Source organism: Alligator mississippiensis, chromosome 7, assembly GCF_030867095.1.
Source record: "Alligator mississippiensis isolate rAllMis1 chromosome 7, rAllMis1, whole genome shotgun sequence".
In the NCBI taxonomy this organism is placed as follows: Eukaryota; Metazoa; Chordata; order Crocodylia; family Alligatoridae; genus Alligator; species Alligator mississippiensis.
This window is the reverse complement of record NC_081830.1, coordinates 37,131,644-37,148,395: the sequence shown is the minus strand read 5'-3', so window position 1 is coordinate 37,148,395 and position 16,752 is coordinate 37,131,644. Positions and strand designations below refer to the sequence as shown.

Genomic DNA, 16,752 nt, shown 5'->3' with positions numbered 1-16,752 from the left:
GTGGGGCCCTTAAAAGGCTTAGCTGAGAGAGCCCCAAGCCTCTCTTGGGTGAAGTAGTAATCCCTTTTCACTGATTTAAATGATAGGGTCCTGTTCTAATTTCAGCGTTAACTTTCTGTCAAGATACCTCAGGCATCCTAGCGAATTGTTCTTTCCCTACATGTCTATTTTAGAAGCGACTCCTCTTGCCAGCTGGATCCCTGTAATAATTTGGCTGCTGTTGATTGCCTTTTGATTGGCAGGGTGTACATCTATGGTGCTGGCAGCCTGTTTTTCCCATACCAAGTGTCCCATATCAATGGTCACCTGAGCACCAGAAGTTCCAGGGCCAGTCTCCGGTTATGAGATGGGTGTGTGTACAAGACTATTACTGTCTAGTATTCTTTCTCCCTGGATGCCATCCCTCTGTCCCTGTTAAATTCTCTCACCCCTGGTAATAAGACCCCTGGCTGCCTGTTCTCCTGGAAGTCTTATTAGCAGTGACACCTGGAGGAGATAACTTGAAAGAGCTGGTAATCTCTAGTTATTAGTAAGTAACATTTTTTTCCCTGTCTCTCTTAGACTGGAGGTGGATAAAAGGAAAGAAGCAGACCGATAACTATTTCAATGTACTTAATGCCTTCATCGACAAAAAAGACAGCTACTACTCCATCCATCAGATAGGTAAGAGGATATTAATAAGCACATGGGAGTGTCTTGTCTTGGGTTTCCATAAATTTGAAAGAGCAATAACTGGTTTTTCAGGTCTATTTTAGTAGTGCAACAATAATAATAATACCTTGCTAATGACTGCAGTCAGCTTGTAAGTATTTGTGTTGCCCATTGTGAATGACATTGTCTAAAAACTACTCAAGACTTGTAAGGGATTTTAGGAAGTACAGCAGAAGCATGAAAACAGTGTCTATCCAATGCAACTTTTCTTCTAATTTAAGCATTGTCTCCCTTGTTCTTTCTGTCTCTCGCTTCACATAGCCTGGGGTGAAAATTCTTGCGCAAGAGAGTGTGGTGACACGGTTCTGTCTGCAGCAGCTAAGTAGGATCTTGCTGATCAGATGATTGGTAGAGAAATAGGCAGGACCAGCACACACATTCCACAAAGATCCTGTTTTTGGAGGAAAAGCAAAGGGCAGAAATACAGCAGGCTTGACTGGGAGGTGATGAGCACCTATTTCCAGTTACTGAGAAGAGTGACTACTTGGCACCTCTAGAAATAGGGAACTGTGCTGCATAAACAGGATTGCTTTTACATAGTGTTTCCTATGAGGCATCTTGGCCTCTTCCCTTTTGTCCCCTTACTGACTCCTGAGGATCTGGCTGTATCCTCCCATCTCTACCGCAACACAGGATATCTGAGACTCCTTTTGGAGGCCTATCAGTATGACTTTGGTTGACTAGAGGGACCACTGAGTCGCACAAGGTATTCTACTCTTCACACCCCAGGATGACCCCAAAGTGTTCCCAAGTTATAACTGTTCCTAGTAAATGCATCTAATGATGCTGCATTCTGACAACAGGAGGAAGGTGTGGAATCACTCACTGACTGACTTGGTTTTGTTTCCCTGCTACAGCCCAGATGGGAGTTGGAGAGGGCAAATCAATCGGTCAGTGGTATGGACCAAATACAGTCGCACAAGTGCTCAAGTAAGTGCTGAATTTGTCCCTTCTGAGCAAAGCTGGTGTGGTTTTATAAACTGAAACAAATAAATTGGCCTGCTCCCACCCTGTCAGTATCTGAGTGCTGTGTGCGATACAGAAGCAATTGGGTTCAATATTACCTCCATTCACACCAACCGTTTTCCTACTCCCTATGAAATTAACCCCACTGGGCAGCAATCTGAGACAGATGCAGACATTCTTGCAGACACCCATCTTCTCTCAGTATGGCAGACCAAACAGAGAAATGTGCTTCAGTTACAGATCCATGTCCAGGACTGCTGGGCTTGTTGCTGGAATCCTTGGGTGAAATTTTGTGGCCAGTTACACCGGGGTCTGATTAAATGATTGTAATGGTCCCTTTTGGCCTCCATGTCTCTTCTTGTATGTGAGGGCTGCCTCCCTTGCCCTTGACAGCAGTGGCATTATGTAAGAATCCTGGACAGACCAGCCATTTAACTTGCAGCGATGCCTATCAGGAAGGGGGGAGCTGTGCCATGGTACATGGGTGCCTGTGGGAACAAAATGTGGTAAAACATCCCATTCATTCAGTCACTAGTGTGGGATAAAGACATACCCCCTCAGCACTGTGTATGTAGTGAGTTCTTTTGCGAGGGGCAAACCCATTGTGATCTGTGAATGACAGTGTTTCCCAATTCACTATCTTATTCTATAAGAATCTTAGAAATCTCTTCCTTGCCTTTGCTTAATGCCTTTTAATTAGTCCTCTAGTTTCTTCTTTCTTTCTCTCGCTCTCTCTCCCCCATAGAAAACTTGCCACTTTTGATACATGGAGCTCATTGGCAGTGCACATAGCCATGGACAACACTGTCGTGATGGAAGAAATTAGTAAGTACCACATAGATATAGAGTCAGAGCTGTCTGTGTTGTGATCGCAAGAAGCATGAAAAAAAAAATGGGAAAAACGTTGCAGGGCTAAAAAGCTAAGTTCACTATAACCCTCCTCTGTACAAAGCCCTGGCCAAAGAGCATTAGAAACAAAATAGGAATCGCAGCCTTTACAAGCAAGAAGCAAAGCCAGATAAGTAGTTTCATGTGTCGAACTTGGCACTGTGAGCTTTGTCAAAAGGATTTTAGTTCTGGAGGGAAGCATAGTGCCAGCAAACTCTTGTTGGTGGCCACCTTGAGTGGAAATGCCTGCTTTGGCTCTTGTCATTGAGAGCTGAAGCACTCATGCTGTTCAACAGAGCAAGGAAGCAGGAACAAATGTACTGAGGAAGAATATTTAAAATTGAGGAAGGAAAGAGGGAAGGGAGTGCCAGCTAATAAAAGAGCTCTGTCAAAGGGAAAGGAGTAACCATTCACTTGTGTGGCAGAGGAACTGGATGGTTATAACCCACAGAACTCTTCACCTTCAGGTCATTAGTTCAGATCATGAGCTAGTCAGCAATTGAAACCAAGCAACATGTGAAGGTACTATTAGCTCTAATGTACGGGTGGCTTTATAGTTTAAAAAAAACCTTCCTCCATCAGTGTCAAGAGAGACCCGAAGGATTGGAGGCCTTGACTTCACCTAAGCACTGAAGCATTAAACTTCAAGCACAAAGTCCCATTGATGGCACATACCTTGCTAAACTAGTGCCTAGATGGACCCAGAGAATGAGTTAACCTTTCCCCTATGGAGATGATGTCTTGTAGCCAGAGCTGAGGCATGCTGTTGCTATGCTTTGGGCTCACTGCAGCTTATGCTGGCTTTGTTGTGGAAATTTTTTGTGGGGCCAATGTTTATGTAAATCATGACATCCCCTAAACATTAAGAACATTTTACTGATGTTAATCCTTAAATACTATTGCCAATCATGTCATTTTGAAAATGGCCTCATCTGTGTTGCTAATATTTGCGTAGGCCAAGTGTCAAATACCACAGGCCTGTAGAAACTGGTGTGCCATTACCAGAATAGACTGATGGGTTGGTTGACTTGCTCAGAGCTTTGATTTTGATTTTTGATATATATAGAACATCAAAACTCTTTCAGACAACAGAACATTCAGAAGTCAAATAGTGTTTTCTACAAGTTTAGAAATGTAGCGGTTAACATTGTACTGTACAGCCATTCGTTCCCAAGTGAATAGGAAATGCCTTTTGTTAGAATGGTGAAACATTCATCCATTATCCTTTCTGAATTAGTTCATTGTGTCAAAAAGGCCAGGGGAGCAGTGCTGGAAAGAGCTCATGAGAAACCAGGAGAAGGGGAATTGGCGAATGAATACTGACAGATGCAATGCCAGCAAAGTTATTTTTGTCAGAATAATGGAACATGTCCCGAGTAAATCACTTAAATCCAAAGCACTTTCTAGGAAGCCTCAAGGCATGGCCACACTGCAGTGTGTGTAGACATTCCCCAGCTAGCTTTAAGCTAGTTAGCCCAAATACCTGTAGCAATCTAGCTCTTTTGCATGGAGTCCAGTGCAGATGAATTTATACTGCTTTTCAAGTGGGTGTGCGGGCCGGGAGCAGTCCAAGGCCCTTTTTTCGCGCGGCGGGCTGTGGCCAGCAGCCCGGACACACCGGGTCGGGGAAGGCAGGCGGCTTGCTAGAATTAGGCACGGACGCTTAATGGTTGTTTAAGATTGTTTACTTACACCGTAGATGGTCGCGGTGCAGGCTGGAAAGCTTCCAGGAATACTTCGCTTAGGTCCCAGTTTAAGGACTCGGACAGAGCTCTGGATTCACTCACAATTCACTCACACGAAGTTTGCTAGGCTCCGTGGAACTTTGTGCACAGGGAAGGGTATGTCAAGGGATCGTTCAGCGACGGGGAGAGGCGAGAGGCTGATCAGACCCCTGTTGCCTTCTTGATATTCACGCTGGGTCCAATAGGCTCCGCAGCGCTTAGAGATCTTCACGAGACGTGAAGTCTCCTCCTCCTGATGTTCGTGGAGTCCTCCAACTTGGGCGGAAACCACTCAAGCCTTTTATACGGCTAGCAAACCAATCGCTAGCTGCCACGTAGGAATAATTTAGAACTGACCAATAGTGGGGCATGAATTTAAATACAAATGGCGGGAACTCCTTGCAACATGCATTTCTGTGTTGCAGCGAAGAAATGCACCCTGCAAAGAAAGCTACAAGTGGCAGGAAATAATTTAGCAGTGCCGAAGCACACACAAACAAAAATCACACCCTTGGGTTGTGACAGTGAGTTTTGCAGCCTTCTCTGTGCTGTAGCTGTAGAGGCATGGACAGCAACTGGTTACCTGGCTTAAAGGCATCTAGCTGGGGTATGTCTTGTAGTCCTAGCAGTGGACAATACTCACCAGCTAAAGGAGGTTGGGATATAGAGCGTACCTGCAGAAGATGAAAGATACCAGAGTTTCAGAAGTATAAATGGGGTAAAAGCATGAACCAGTTACCCAAATCTATGTTGATGCGGTCTCTGGTAGTGATTTGTAATGCATCAGGTCAGGAAACAGCTGCAATTTCAATGTCATGACTTTCAAAGGAAAAGCAGGTTGCAGGGAAGTCTTATGACTTCCATGCTTCTATAGTAGAAGCATTAGCTAGTTTGCTTTCTTGGGTATTGAATCAGTCCCAGAATGTTTTGCAAGGATGATGAAATATTAGAGTTCACTAATATGGTGATGGCAAGGGAAGAAAGCAAATGGACTTGGACATGAGAGGCCTTGGGAGGGAAGCTTCTGAAAATAGCCCAAGCAAAGCCATTCTACAGAGTCAAGGATTGTGTGATATGTGAGATTCCAGATGCTTTTGATGTGAGCAGCACACTGCTGGCCAGTCTCCTGGTAGCGCCATTTCCTGGGGTGCTGCTCCTGAGCAAAGGCCCTGTTGAACTTGACGGTATCTGAAAACATGAGCTGTGCTGTAAGTCAGAGGCTGGCAATCTATGGCTCGTGGGCAGGATTTGGTCTGTGAACAGTTTGGGGGTGGGGATTGGCAGCACATGGCAGTAGCTGCAGAGGGGTTCTCCTGCCTCCTGCATGCTGTTTTACCTTGGCACTTTTCTGTGTCCTGCTCCACCTCTTGCCTGTGTGGTCCCTGCTGATGCTCCAGCCCTACTCGCTCTTTACCATTACCCCTGAATTTGCCCTTCAGCATGGCTGTTGGCCACAGAAATCTGCATCACTTGGTGGTAATGGTAAGCAGAGACTATGGAGGCTTGGAGGGGAAGGGTGGTATGAGAGAATGGAGAGCGCTGGGGTGGCAGCAGATCAGTGGCCTGGTCACAAGGTGGCTGCCTCATTCCCTAGGTGGCAGATAAGTGTGACTTTGAGTACAATCTCCTCCTGGATCACAGGCACCTCTTCTTGTTTTGTTTTGCGTTTGTTAATCTGCATCACTTTAGAGAATTGCAGGATTTTAATTTTAATGAGCATTGGAACTGGCAAGCAAATGAGCCAGGCCTAGAGAAATGGTTTAGTAGGGGCAGGTGCCAGGGGCTCCCAGGTCTGGATTTCAGTTCAGTCTCTGGGTGGCTGCCAGCTACCTGGTTAAGTGTTTTGGAAAATGCTCAGAGGCTACTTCAGAGGCATGCTCTGAAGATCCATGTCTGTACAGATTATGCTAAGCATGACCATTGTAATTGAAATGTCTTGCTTTTTAATCAGATGACCAAAGACTTGAAGTTTTGAAGTAGCTTCTGAACCATCCCAGTCTGCCCAGCATGCTCTGGGCTGATGGTCTCCCACGCTTTACCTTACTAGGCAAATTCTAGCACTCCTGCCTTCCCTACAAGGCTAGAGAGTGGGGGAGGAGGGCGACTCATGGAGTGCAGTGCTGGGGTTTGCTGGGGAGCTATTTGGTGAACTTGGAAAACCAATTATGAAGTATTGCAGCTTGCAGCTGCTGGAATGGTCTGTCATCACACTCCGCACTGCTGCTCAGGAGGTCATGGAGCTGTTTGGCAGAGCTGATGCAGGTGACTCTTTAAGGCATGTTCATTAACTTGGAGGTTCCTGAACTCCAAAAAAAAGATATCAGATTCACCCCCAAAAAAAGATATTGGATTCACCCAAAAGAACCTTGTCTGCCTATGTCCTTAGACCAACACAGCTGCAACCTACAGCCCTGAACTTCTGAGCACTCCAGCTTCAGGTGCCCCTGGGAATTCCCCCTTGGACTCCTTGCTGGAAATCCTGCCCTTAGAGAGCCTTGTAAGAGTCCTGCTGTTCAGAGCTGTTTGTTTGCATCTTACTACAGAGCAAGCACAAATTATAGATGATCTCCTGTGTTCAGCCACAGCATGATAGCTCCATTGTCCTGACTAGATTTAGTTCTGGTTTTATGCTGCTTTCTGCCTAAGTTCTCCCTGCAATTTCAGCTGGATGAGAGATTTTCTTTTGTCTCTCCTTGTAATCATGCTGCTCAGTTTTCCAAGCACATGACAGTCATTTGGTTGCTGCCTTTCCACTGTAGAAGTGGTTGCATTTTAATGGTTCCCAAAGTGATACCAGGAGTGCTGAGTGGTTTGGCATGAAAGGTTTGATTTTTAAACTTACTCTAAATATCCTATATGTGAACCTGAACTTTACCAAGGAGACCTGGAAAGAATACATAACAGTCAAAGTAGTGGCTCCCACTAAACCAACCTATGTGCTGCTTTTCTTTAAAGTGTCCTATAGTTTGGAGAAATGTAAATAGCAGCTTTACTTGAGCTCTGTGAAAGAACAACTCACAATCTGGAAGCTGTCTGAAGCCTTTCCTGAAACCCTCTGTTTGCATGTTCCCTCTCTATAGGGCGGTTATGTAAGTCCAACTGGATGTGTGCTGGGGCTTCAGCATTCCCTACCCTAGACTCTGACCTGCTCTATAATGGGTACCCAGAGGAAGCAGAGGTCACAGATAGACTATGGAAACCACTGGTGCTGCTGATACCTCTTCGGCTTGGGCTCACGGATATCAACGAAGCTTATATTGAAACACTAAAGGTAGGAGACCTAGGGATGAGATTTTTGAAGCTGTGTATTGTAGAAGTGAGCTGGGAACTTGGCGTTTTACTGCCTGAAGTTCTACTACCAATATTGGATAAGTCAGGTCTGAAATTAGTTGAGGGGTAAATTTTTTCAAAGGAAAGGTAGGCATGTAGGCACTTAAGTTTCATTGACAGTCAGTATGATGTGTAAGCTCCAATGTGACTAAACTGCTTTTGAGAATGGGGTTTAAGCAGTGACAGTGTTGCCCTTGATCTAATCTCAGTCCCTACCTGACTGTCCATAGCACAGGATTACCACAGAATCCAGCCCACTGGTTGTTCCATGCTTAGAGGCAGCCTGAACCTCAAATGTAGAGCTTCAGGCTCATATTTGTGTAGGATATCACATGTATGGGTTAGGATTTAAATGAGCAGTCTTTCAAGCCCTGCCTGGTGTCCTACAATCTCAGGAGTTTGTAGAGCTCCAGATCTGAGGGGCATAGAGTTAGTGAGAGGTTGCCCATTGACTTGCAATATCAGTGCTGGTGCTTTCCCAGATGTCTGGACAAGGGAACTCCTGAATTCAGGTCTGGTGTCTTGTCCTCACTGCAGTGTCAGGATGTTGCAGCTCTGACACAAAATCATCTCAGCCCATTTTCCAGGATTATTCAGACAAGAATCCCCTTGTCAGCATTGTTGTCCAATGACAAGCTTGAGGGGGAATATCCTGGCCATGAGAGTTTTGCCACTGATTTCTGTGGAGCCAGAATTTTGCCTCAAGCTGCTACTGGCATTTGTAGGCATAGTACAAATGGCCCTAGGCAGTATCCAAAATACCTCCTCCTTCCTACCACCCTTTCCATTCCTGGGATGCTTGGTTCCAGATACTGCCTCTGAGGTTTCCATGAGACACTTCTCTTGGGGCAGGCCCCAAGCTGAAGCCTCCTTTCCTCCTGGGAGTCCCTTTCTTCTATAACTGGCTGCTTTTGCTCCTGGAGTTGCTTATTGAACAGGCTCCTGGCACACACCACTTCATGGCCTTTCCATTGTACTCCTGAGTTGTTAGCCACCCATATTTTGTCTTGCTTTCCAGCACTGCTTCATGATGTCCCAGTCCCTGGGGGTGATCGGAGGGAAGCCTAACAGTGCTCACTACTTCATTGGCTATGTAGGTGAGTGAGTAACCCTCCTGGGTGCTGGGTGGTATCAGCTAGGTGTTCATCTGCCCCACTCGGGCTGCAGCTTTCATACCTCCCCTAATTTACAAGTCGAGTGTTTTCCTTTTTCTTTAAAACAGCATGATGTGCTGTGTGATTAGGTTTCCTTGTGAATAAGGGTCTCCATACCCTAAAATACTATTTCTCCTGGAATACACCCTACGTGAAAGTGAATTCCAGCACAAGGCAGGCCTGCGTGGTAACCTCTTTCTAGATCCATTGCTGAGATCCCTTCCTGGCCTTCAGTATGTTCCCTTGGGGACCCCCTGCTTCCCCATCTGTATGAACTCAGTTCACCCTCTCTCTCATTGTCCCTATGAATGTCAGGCGTTTCCAGATCATGAGCCGATTGTGCTGGTGGCCATTAATCACCCGCTTGCTCTTCAGAAGAAAGCTACAGGCTATGATCATTCATGTTTGTGTTTCCCTGTCTGTGTGTTTGTCCAGAGGAGGAGCTAATTTATCTGGACCCCCACACTACCCAGCCTGCTGTGGAGCCCAGTGACAGTGGCTGTATCCCTGACGAGAGCTTCCATTGCCAGCACCCTCCCTGCCGAATGAGCATCGCTGAACTCGACCCCTCCATCGCAGTGGTGTGTTCTGTTGCTTATTTCCATGCCAGATGTTGAGAGCTTGACTTCTGGGGCAGGTGGGACCATCAGTTTCCCAGGCATCCCTTCCCTTTGGGCTGGTTCCTTTCCCTGTTAGATTGCTGATGTAGATGCTGTTTGCCAGGCATGTTGTGTTCTGTGGCAAGAAGTCTTGAATTTGGCCTAAAGATTTAGTCAGAAGGGTTATGTAGGCAGCTCCTCCAATACAGTTGAGTACAGAGGGACACCCTGATGTGGCTACTTCGCCAAAGCAATTAACTGCCGAGTGTCCATCATGATGCATTGTTTCCATTGGTCAAACCATGGGTGCTGAGAAGGTAGCCTGCAGGCTGTGATGCAGTGTGTAACCACTATTGGCTATTGCTCCCGAGACAAAAGTGAACACTGACTCTAAATGGATTATTACTACAGTGTTCACTCCAGGGCCTGGCATAGCACAGTGAGCACAGAGAGAGGAGCTGTCCCCTCTCACAACCTAAATGCAAGTGGGAGAGGCTTTCTAACGGCAATCTGTAGTTCTGAGAGCAAAGTACCCAGGATGCCAGGGTCAAGTCACTGGCACGCTCTCCTTTTAAACAGATTTTTTGAGAGTATGGGGAGGTTCTGCCATCTCTGACATGCAGTCTGGGCTTGACTCTTGCCTTGTGGTGGAGCAGCTGGCTTGAACACTGTTGTGACTGTGTTGTTCAGTCAGGTTTCCTTGTCCTGTTTTCAGTTACATCTATAATGAGTGACCTTTGTTTCCAGCTGGACTGGCTCTTGTTTCTGTAACACTTGCATTATCCCAGCCAAGGCAGAATAGACCAAGAGTTAGTGCTCCCAGGATATGCGAAGGGCTGGTTTTAATTACACCTCTGAAAACTGGTCAGTTTGGCTATAGGCAGCCTGAACTGTAATAAAAGCAAAGTCGCTAGAACTACAAAAGCATTCTTGCCCTTTTGGTGTCTCACTTCATCAATATGTTTATTTGTGTAACTGATGCTGAACAAGTACATTTTGAGCATTAAGGCATGAGGCTTTTGGGTGGACTCAGTCAACCTTTTTGTCATATTACAAGCTAGCAAAGACAGTATATCATTCTCTTTTTCAGGGCTTTTTCTGCAACACAGAAGAAGACTTTAATGACTGGTGCCAGCAAATCAAAAAGGTTTGTGCTTGGTTATATCATTGATAAAAGACCATAAGGTTGTTTTCAAATCCCAGTGCATGTATCTGGCCCATTCTCTGCAGCTGGAGAATAGAGAACTACTTAATTGATTCTGGCATCAAAAAACCTTCAATCCCAAATGCAGATGCTTGAGAGGATTTCTCTTGAAGCCCAGCGGACTGGTGCTGTCAGGCCCGGGTAGGAGATTAGCTTGACTGTGATGCCTTCCCTTGCAGATTCTTAAAGCATGTTACTAATAGTCTAGCAATGTTTGACAGCTGTGGTATCCCTGCTCTTACAGATGGCCTGGAAGTGACATCAAGTAAATTTGTGCAGGATCTAACAGGACTGTCAGCCTAAGAAGACATAAATACTTCCTTACACATACACCTGGCCTTCTTGCTATCCCATTGCTTTCAATGCAGTTATCTATCTTATTTTGTGACTGATGTGGCTGTGCTGGGGCAGAACTCAGCAACCACCTAACAATGGAATAACAGGGAAGGAAGTAAATTGCATCAGAATTTGAAACTGTATGAGGGTTTGGGCAAGCGAAATCAAGGGCAGGACCTCCAGGCCAGGGAGTCTGGTAGCCCTGGGATTTCTAGAAAACACAAGAAAATAGGATGGATTTCATGTCTCTAAGAGCTTGCTTTCACAAGCAGTCCAGTGGCCCCAAACAGCTTGCTAGAGGATTGGTTCAGTTCAACTGTAGTTGAACAGCTAAACTTGTTCACTTAACTTGAAGAGAAAACATAAATATGAACCCCTGGTAATGCTGAATGTGTTTTCCCTTCCATTTCCCAATGCAATCCTGTTGTCTGCTCGAGGATTGTAAGCCTCTAGTTCCCTTGCTTTGTTGTCTTTGGGGTTCCTCAGATAGGTGGTTTGTCCTCCCAACCTGCAATCTAACACTTGCGCAGTTGTGACTTCCATTTCTCTCCCTGAGACCAAGTCCTTTGCTGAACTACTTTGTCAGTGCTTCTTGCTGCCCCAGGGAGAAGGGCCAAAGGGCTTCTGTCACCTCTGGTCCTCACTGCAATGGTGTGTGATGGGACCAGCAGGTACTCTCTAGTGGGGAGCACTTGCCCTTGAGAGAAGACAGGAATTTAAAGGTGTAGATAAGATCTCACCAGCTGTTTTCTTTTGCTGACAGATGCTTCCCCTTCCTCCTAGATCCAGAGTGAAAAGACAGGTGCCACCTTTTGAGTATGAGCATATTTGTATTAACAGTGTGTGCTCTCTGTACTTTTGCTCCACAGCTGTCTCTGATAAGGGGAGCCCTGCCTATGTTTGAACTGGTGGAACGTCAGCCTTCACACTTCTCCAACCCTGATGTTCTCAATCTCACACCAGGTGAGGCCCAGCCAGCTATTCATCTGGGTAGAAAGCCCCCAGGGTGGGCTGCTTCCTTTTAGTCTATGAAAGCTCGTGGAGTTCTGACAATCTTTGGCTCTCTCTGCCCCTGTTCAGCCTAGAATTTGTCTGAGATCACCAAGCCAGGAGTTCCAGTAGATGCTGGAAGTGATTTAGGATGAAATTAGACTAGTCTTAGTTTCCATTGGTATCCATTCTTACATGGGCCAGTTAACCACTCTCTGCCCTCTTGGTGCAATGAGGGACAACTGCCAAGCAGTTTTTCTGCTCCCAATGCCCATTTGTTGTGTTAATCATGTGCATGAACATTGCAGGGGTTAAAGAGCCATTGACAGCTTCTGCCAAGTGGAGTGAGTATGGTGGACAAACCTCCTTTCTTGCCAGTTGGGCTGTGTCCTGTTAAGTGTGCCCTGCACTCTCATCTGTCCCTCTGCTAATAGCTCTTCTCTCTTTATCACAGCTTTATCTCACACTCTAGCCCTTGTCCTTCTCTCAGTCCTCTCTTACTGTTTCTGTTTCCCATCTGGTTCTTGTCTCTAGTGTTGTAATGGGCTGGTTATTTTCTAATTCTCTCCCCCTCACTTGATCTGGCTGATCCTTGCCATCCCATGGTTCAGTTTTCTGCTGAACAGACTGCATGTCACTAATTCAGTCTCACTTTTGTCCTCATCTTCCTTTTACTGTTGGTTTCTTTCCCCCTTCCCCATCACATCGGTGGAATGAGGTTCCCTCCGAAGCATCTCATCTAGATTAATACTTTTGGCCTGTGTGAACCCCTGACATCAAATTTAAGAATATTCCAAAGCAGTAACTGTTGGGCTTTGTCACCCACTGCCTCAAGGAACTGGAGTGTAGCAAAATCATGACCAGAGCTACAGCTGCGTGCCCAACCAGTTCTTATGTGACTTGCCTTGTCCATCCCTGCCTTGCGGTCAGCTACTGTCATTTAGTATTTCTCCAGTTCAGTGATTCTCAGCCCAGATGCTGCAGGGTGCTATGGACTATTAGCAGTATTAGGCGTTCAACCAACAACACATGATTCACAAGGTAAAGCCAGATTTCAGGTAGGAATCCATAGTATCGAAAGCACTCAGACCTGTCATGATTTTTCTGAGTTCTTTGCAACAGAATAGTTGTTCTAATAATTTGTCGTCAAAAACAGTGAAAATTAAGAGCCGGCATTTTCTGAGGGATACCTTGAGTCTGACAAGGTTAAGAACCACTGCTGTAATTGGTTGTTGTTCTCATAAAACTAAGCCATGTTTCTTCTTACAGCTTTAGCTAGCGTTGGTCTCCCCAGGATCTGTGTTCTGCCCCAGATCTCTCCCCTGGCTCCCAGAGCTCTCCTTTGGTCAACTCCAGGCTTGCAGCCTTCTGTGGTGGTAAAAAATGTGCATCATGGAGCCATGCATTTTCTGTTGCCAGTGCCTCTGGGATGAACACTCCCCAGTGGCCTGCACCCTACAAACCAGAGGGAGCATGAGATGGCATCAATGCTAGCTTCCTCGTGGAGGTGATGTCAGCTGAGTGAAGAGTATTTTGGGGGTGGCATTGCTTTTGTTGCCCTCTTCTTATGTTGAATCAAAGGTGCTAATATGATAAAATGTGTTGTACAGTCCAGTCCTGGGGGGAAAGAGCATCTCCCAGTATTAGTGACATGGAGCTGAGCTTTCTTCATAAACTCAAGCATGCTGTGTTCCACCTCAGGACCCTCACTTCATTGTGCTGCCTCTGGGATGTGTTGGCTAGTGACACCCACAGTGTAAATATGTCATTGTGAAATAGGCAACTGACATGGCCAAACTTTCTCTTGTCTTTGCAGACTCCTCCGACGCTGACAGATTGGAAAGATTCTTCGATTCAGAAGATGAAGACTTTGAAATCTTGTCTCTCTGAACACTTGTAGGAAGTGGACTCTGCAAATCTGTGTTGTGTGCGGGGCGGAGGGGGGGAGGGAAGCTCCTTCAAGAGTCTGGGGCTACCGGTTTTCATAGGTGCTTGCTGCCATCCCTGGCTCCCATCCATCCCAGCATTCTGTGCTGCCTCTGAGCAGGGTGCCCGCCCGTTCTCTGCATTGGGATCAAGAACAAAGTTGTTACAAAGGCCTTATAGCCTGGAGTTGGGATTCCTCAGCACAAAACACGCACAGGAAGTGGATGCAGTGGTGCCTAGGGGTTTAGAGGCTTTTTTGTTACATCAGCAGGTCAGCCAGTTCTACAAGAGCTAGGTCCTTTTACATACACTCCTCAATCACAGCTTGCCCCTTGTTTGGCTTGCAGAAACCTAGAGTTGGTTCCTCCACAGCTCCTCAGGTTCTGGCTGCCTGGGAACAAGCTTTGCTTTGTGAATTAATGGCAGACATCTCCCCTGCAACCACTTCAGATGCCCAGTAGAACATGAACTGGACCTATGGTAGTATGTCATTGCTGCTGCTGCTCAAGCTTCACGATCTGTGCAGTGCTTTCTCACAGACATGATGTTGCCTGTGCCCAGAACCAGCCTGGGTAAGGCAGTCTGTTACATGGCTAGTAACTGCACAGGCACTAAACCTTATAGTTACCACCAACGTCTGAAGGTGACAAAAGGAGGATAGGAAAAGTCTCACGCTGAATAAAAGAAGAGGGAAGTTTCTCTGGAAGGGTACATGTTCTCACTGAGTAACTTGAATGCTGAGGCTCTATGATGGATAAACAAGTATAGTAATGGTGTCTTTTAATAAGGCTTCTGCTTCTGAGCAGAGGTGAACACCTCAGGCCAGGGAAAGACTTGGTTGTCTCTGATAATCTTGAGAGCCTGGTAGCTGCTTTTAAGTAAAAAGGGTAAGACAGAACAGGACAAGTAGGAAGCTGCCAAGTTCCTTTCTAGTAAAGATGTGTCTGCCTTCTTGTAAACATTGCTGCTGCATGGTGTTGGCACGGTGTTTCCCTGTGCACCATGAAAACCCGAGGGCTAAAAAATGCTGATGCAGCCAGTGTAGCTTGGTCATTCCTTGCGACACCACTGTTTCTCTTCCTGTCCAAGGGAGCATGAAGCTTAAGTAGATTTTTTTTTTTTTAGCTGACTGGTACTGTTTCACTTGCTATTCTGCAGCTTCTCTAGAAGGTAGCCCTTTTTCCAGAGCGTGTACTGTACTACCTAGTCCAGAGAAATCCATCCCAAGATGTTAGTAAAAAATTGGGTGCCTTATAAAAGGCTTGTATTTAACTAAAGGTCAACACAGCAGTACTGGGAACCTTAGCAATGTTAAATTCACAACTTTACCTGGGCTGGTCTTATGGCTCTTAATATCTCTACACAGCAAATAAACCCCAGATGGAAACCAGGTGTGTGGAAGGCCTCTCTCTTAATGCTGGCCACCACAAAGTCTGTCAAGTCATCTTCCTTTGCAGGTGGCAAATGTGTGCTCACAAAGCCCCCATGTTCTGCATTTAGGAATAGCAATCAGTATGCTTTTTGTGCCCTAAAAGGAGTGACATCTGGCTCTGAGTGATCATTTCGTCCCTGGCTGACCTACTCATGGTATACCACCTGCCTGCCCCTAGGCTGCTGGAACAGAGGTTTCACCTCTGAACCACCACGCTTCTCTCACTAAATTACTTGCTGCTTTCTCTCTTGCTGTTCCTCTGCTTCTTTCTTGCATCAGTTGTAGCTGGGAAGGGGAGGAGGCAGCTGAGAAAGTGGGGCTGTGCTCCATTCATCTGCTTTCAATTTGTATCTGAATAAACTGATTTAAAATCTTTGGATGTTTTTTTCCCCTCCATTTTTCCCTAGTTATTGCTTCCAAGGAGTTGCCTTGTGTTACTAGCAAAGGATAAAGCACATTTTGCTTTTCTCTCTGGCCAGAGGGGGGCTCACATCACAGTATGGAACACTCCTGAGGCAGTTCAAGCCCACCTGCTTTGGGTGGCTAAGGTGGTGCATGCTCCTTGGAGCCATTGCATGCAGACAAGGGTTTCTCAGAACTGTACTTGGGCATAACTGAAACGGGTTCCTGGAATAGAGTGTAAGCCTATAGTTTGAATGCCCCATCCTGTTGAAGGCAGTACAGCATTTTCTTTACACTTCCCTTAAAAGGTTCCAGTAACTGGCAAGGAGATAGCAGTGTGTGCATGTGGAACCACTTGCTGTACAGCATTTAAAAACAGGTTACACCTTCCATAGCCGAAGTGCTAAATCCAGTCACTGCGTGCCTCCCACTCCTACAAGAATATGAGGGTGAGTCCTGGGCTTCCAACAAGAAAACAAGGTAGAGGAAAACTGAACTGTCTACCACTACATTAAAAAAAAACAAGCAGCTGGATTGTTTGTAAGCAGAGCATGACCTTCAGCATGAGCAGCACAGGACCTGAATGTACAATAAAGCCTGTGGCACAAAGTACCCCCCCTCCTGTCTCTTTGGGAGAAGAGCCAGAATCCTAAAAGCAGTAATGATGAACACTTGCCTGTGTTGTCACCAATCACTAGCAGTGGACCTCCCATTTTAGCAGTGTACTCTGTCAACCTAGGAATTGAATGTCTGAATTGTGTATGATGAGTACAAAGAGACTCCTAGAAATCAGAGGGTTGTGAAGCTTTTTTCTTAGCTGGTTTACTGTGCATATAGTCTATTCAATGCCCAACCCTTTTTCTGTAGGGCAGAGTCTTAAGCAGAGTGCCACAAGACCCTGGATGCTTTGCTATACTGTCAAGGGTGCTGCTGATTGCCATGCAATGTCAAGCCCTGTTCAGTATGCAAACTTGATTCACAAGTTAAACCATTTTCAAATAGGAATCTATAGTATTAAAAGTGTTTTGACCTGCTGTAGTCCAAGTTCTCTGCAATAGAAAATCGCTTTTATTATTTTTCTGTAGTAAAA

The 16,752-nt window shown here is 45.9% G+C and overlaps 1 protein-coding gene across 3 annotated transcripts in view; it reads left to right on the top strand.

Annotated features, from left to right (window-relative positions):
• Positions 1-15,635, top strand: part of ATG4B (autophagy related 4B cysteine peptidase) — a 29,657-nt gene extending 14,022 nt beyond the window's left edge. The window contains exons 5-14 of one of the 3 annotated variants that reach the window (XM_059730824.1): positions 562-663; positions 1,569-1,641; positions 2,423-2,502; positions 7,370-7,560; positions 8,638-8,716; positions 9,209-9,354; positions 10,463-10,519; positions 11,782-11,875; positions 12,211-12,246; positions 13,719-15,635. In XM_059730824.1, the coding sequence (XP_059586807.1) occupies positions 562-663; positions 1,569-1,641; positions 2,423-2,502; positions 7,370-7,560; positions 8,638-8,716; positions 9,209-9,354; positions 10,463-10,519; positions 11,782-11,875; positions 12,211-12,246; positions 13,719-13,792 (932 nt within the window). In that variant the 3' untranslated portion in view covers positions 13,793-15,635. Of the gene's footprint in view, positions 1-561; positions 664-1,568; positions 1,642-2,422; positions 2,503-7,369; positions 7,561-8,637; positions 8,717-9,208; positions 9,411-10,462; positions 10,520-11,781; positions 11,876-12,210; positions 12,247-13,718 lie in introns of those variants that run through there. The other 2 variants (XM_006267030.4, XM_019499841.2) reach the window with 2 other exon arrangements.
• The last annotated feature ends 1,117 nt before the right edge of the window (positions 15,636-16,752 follow it).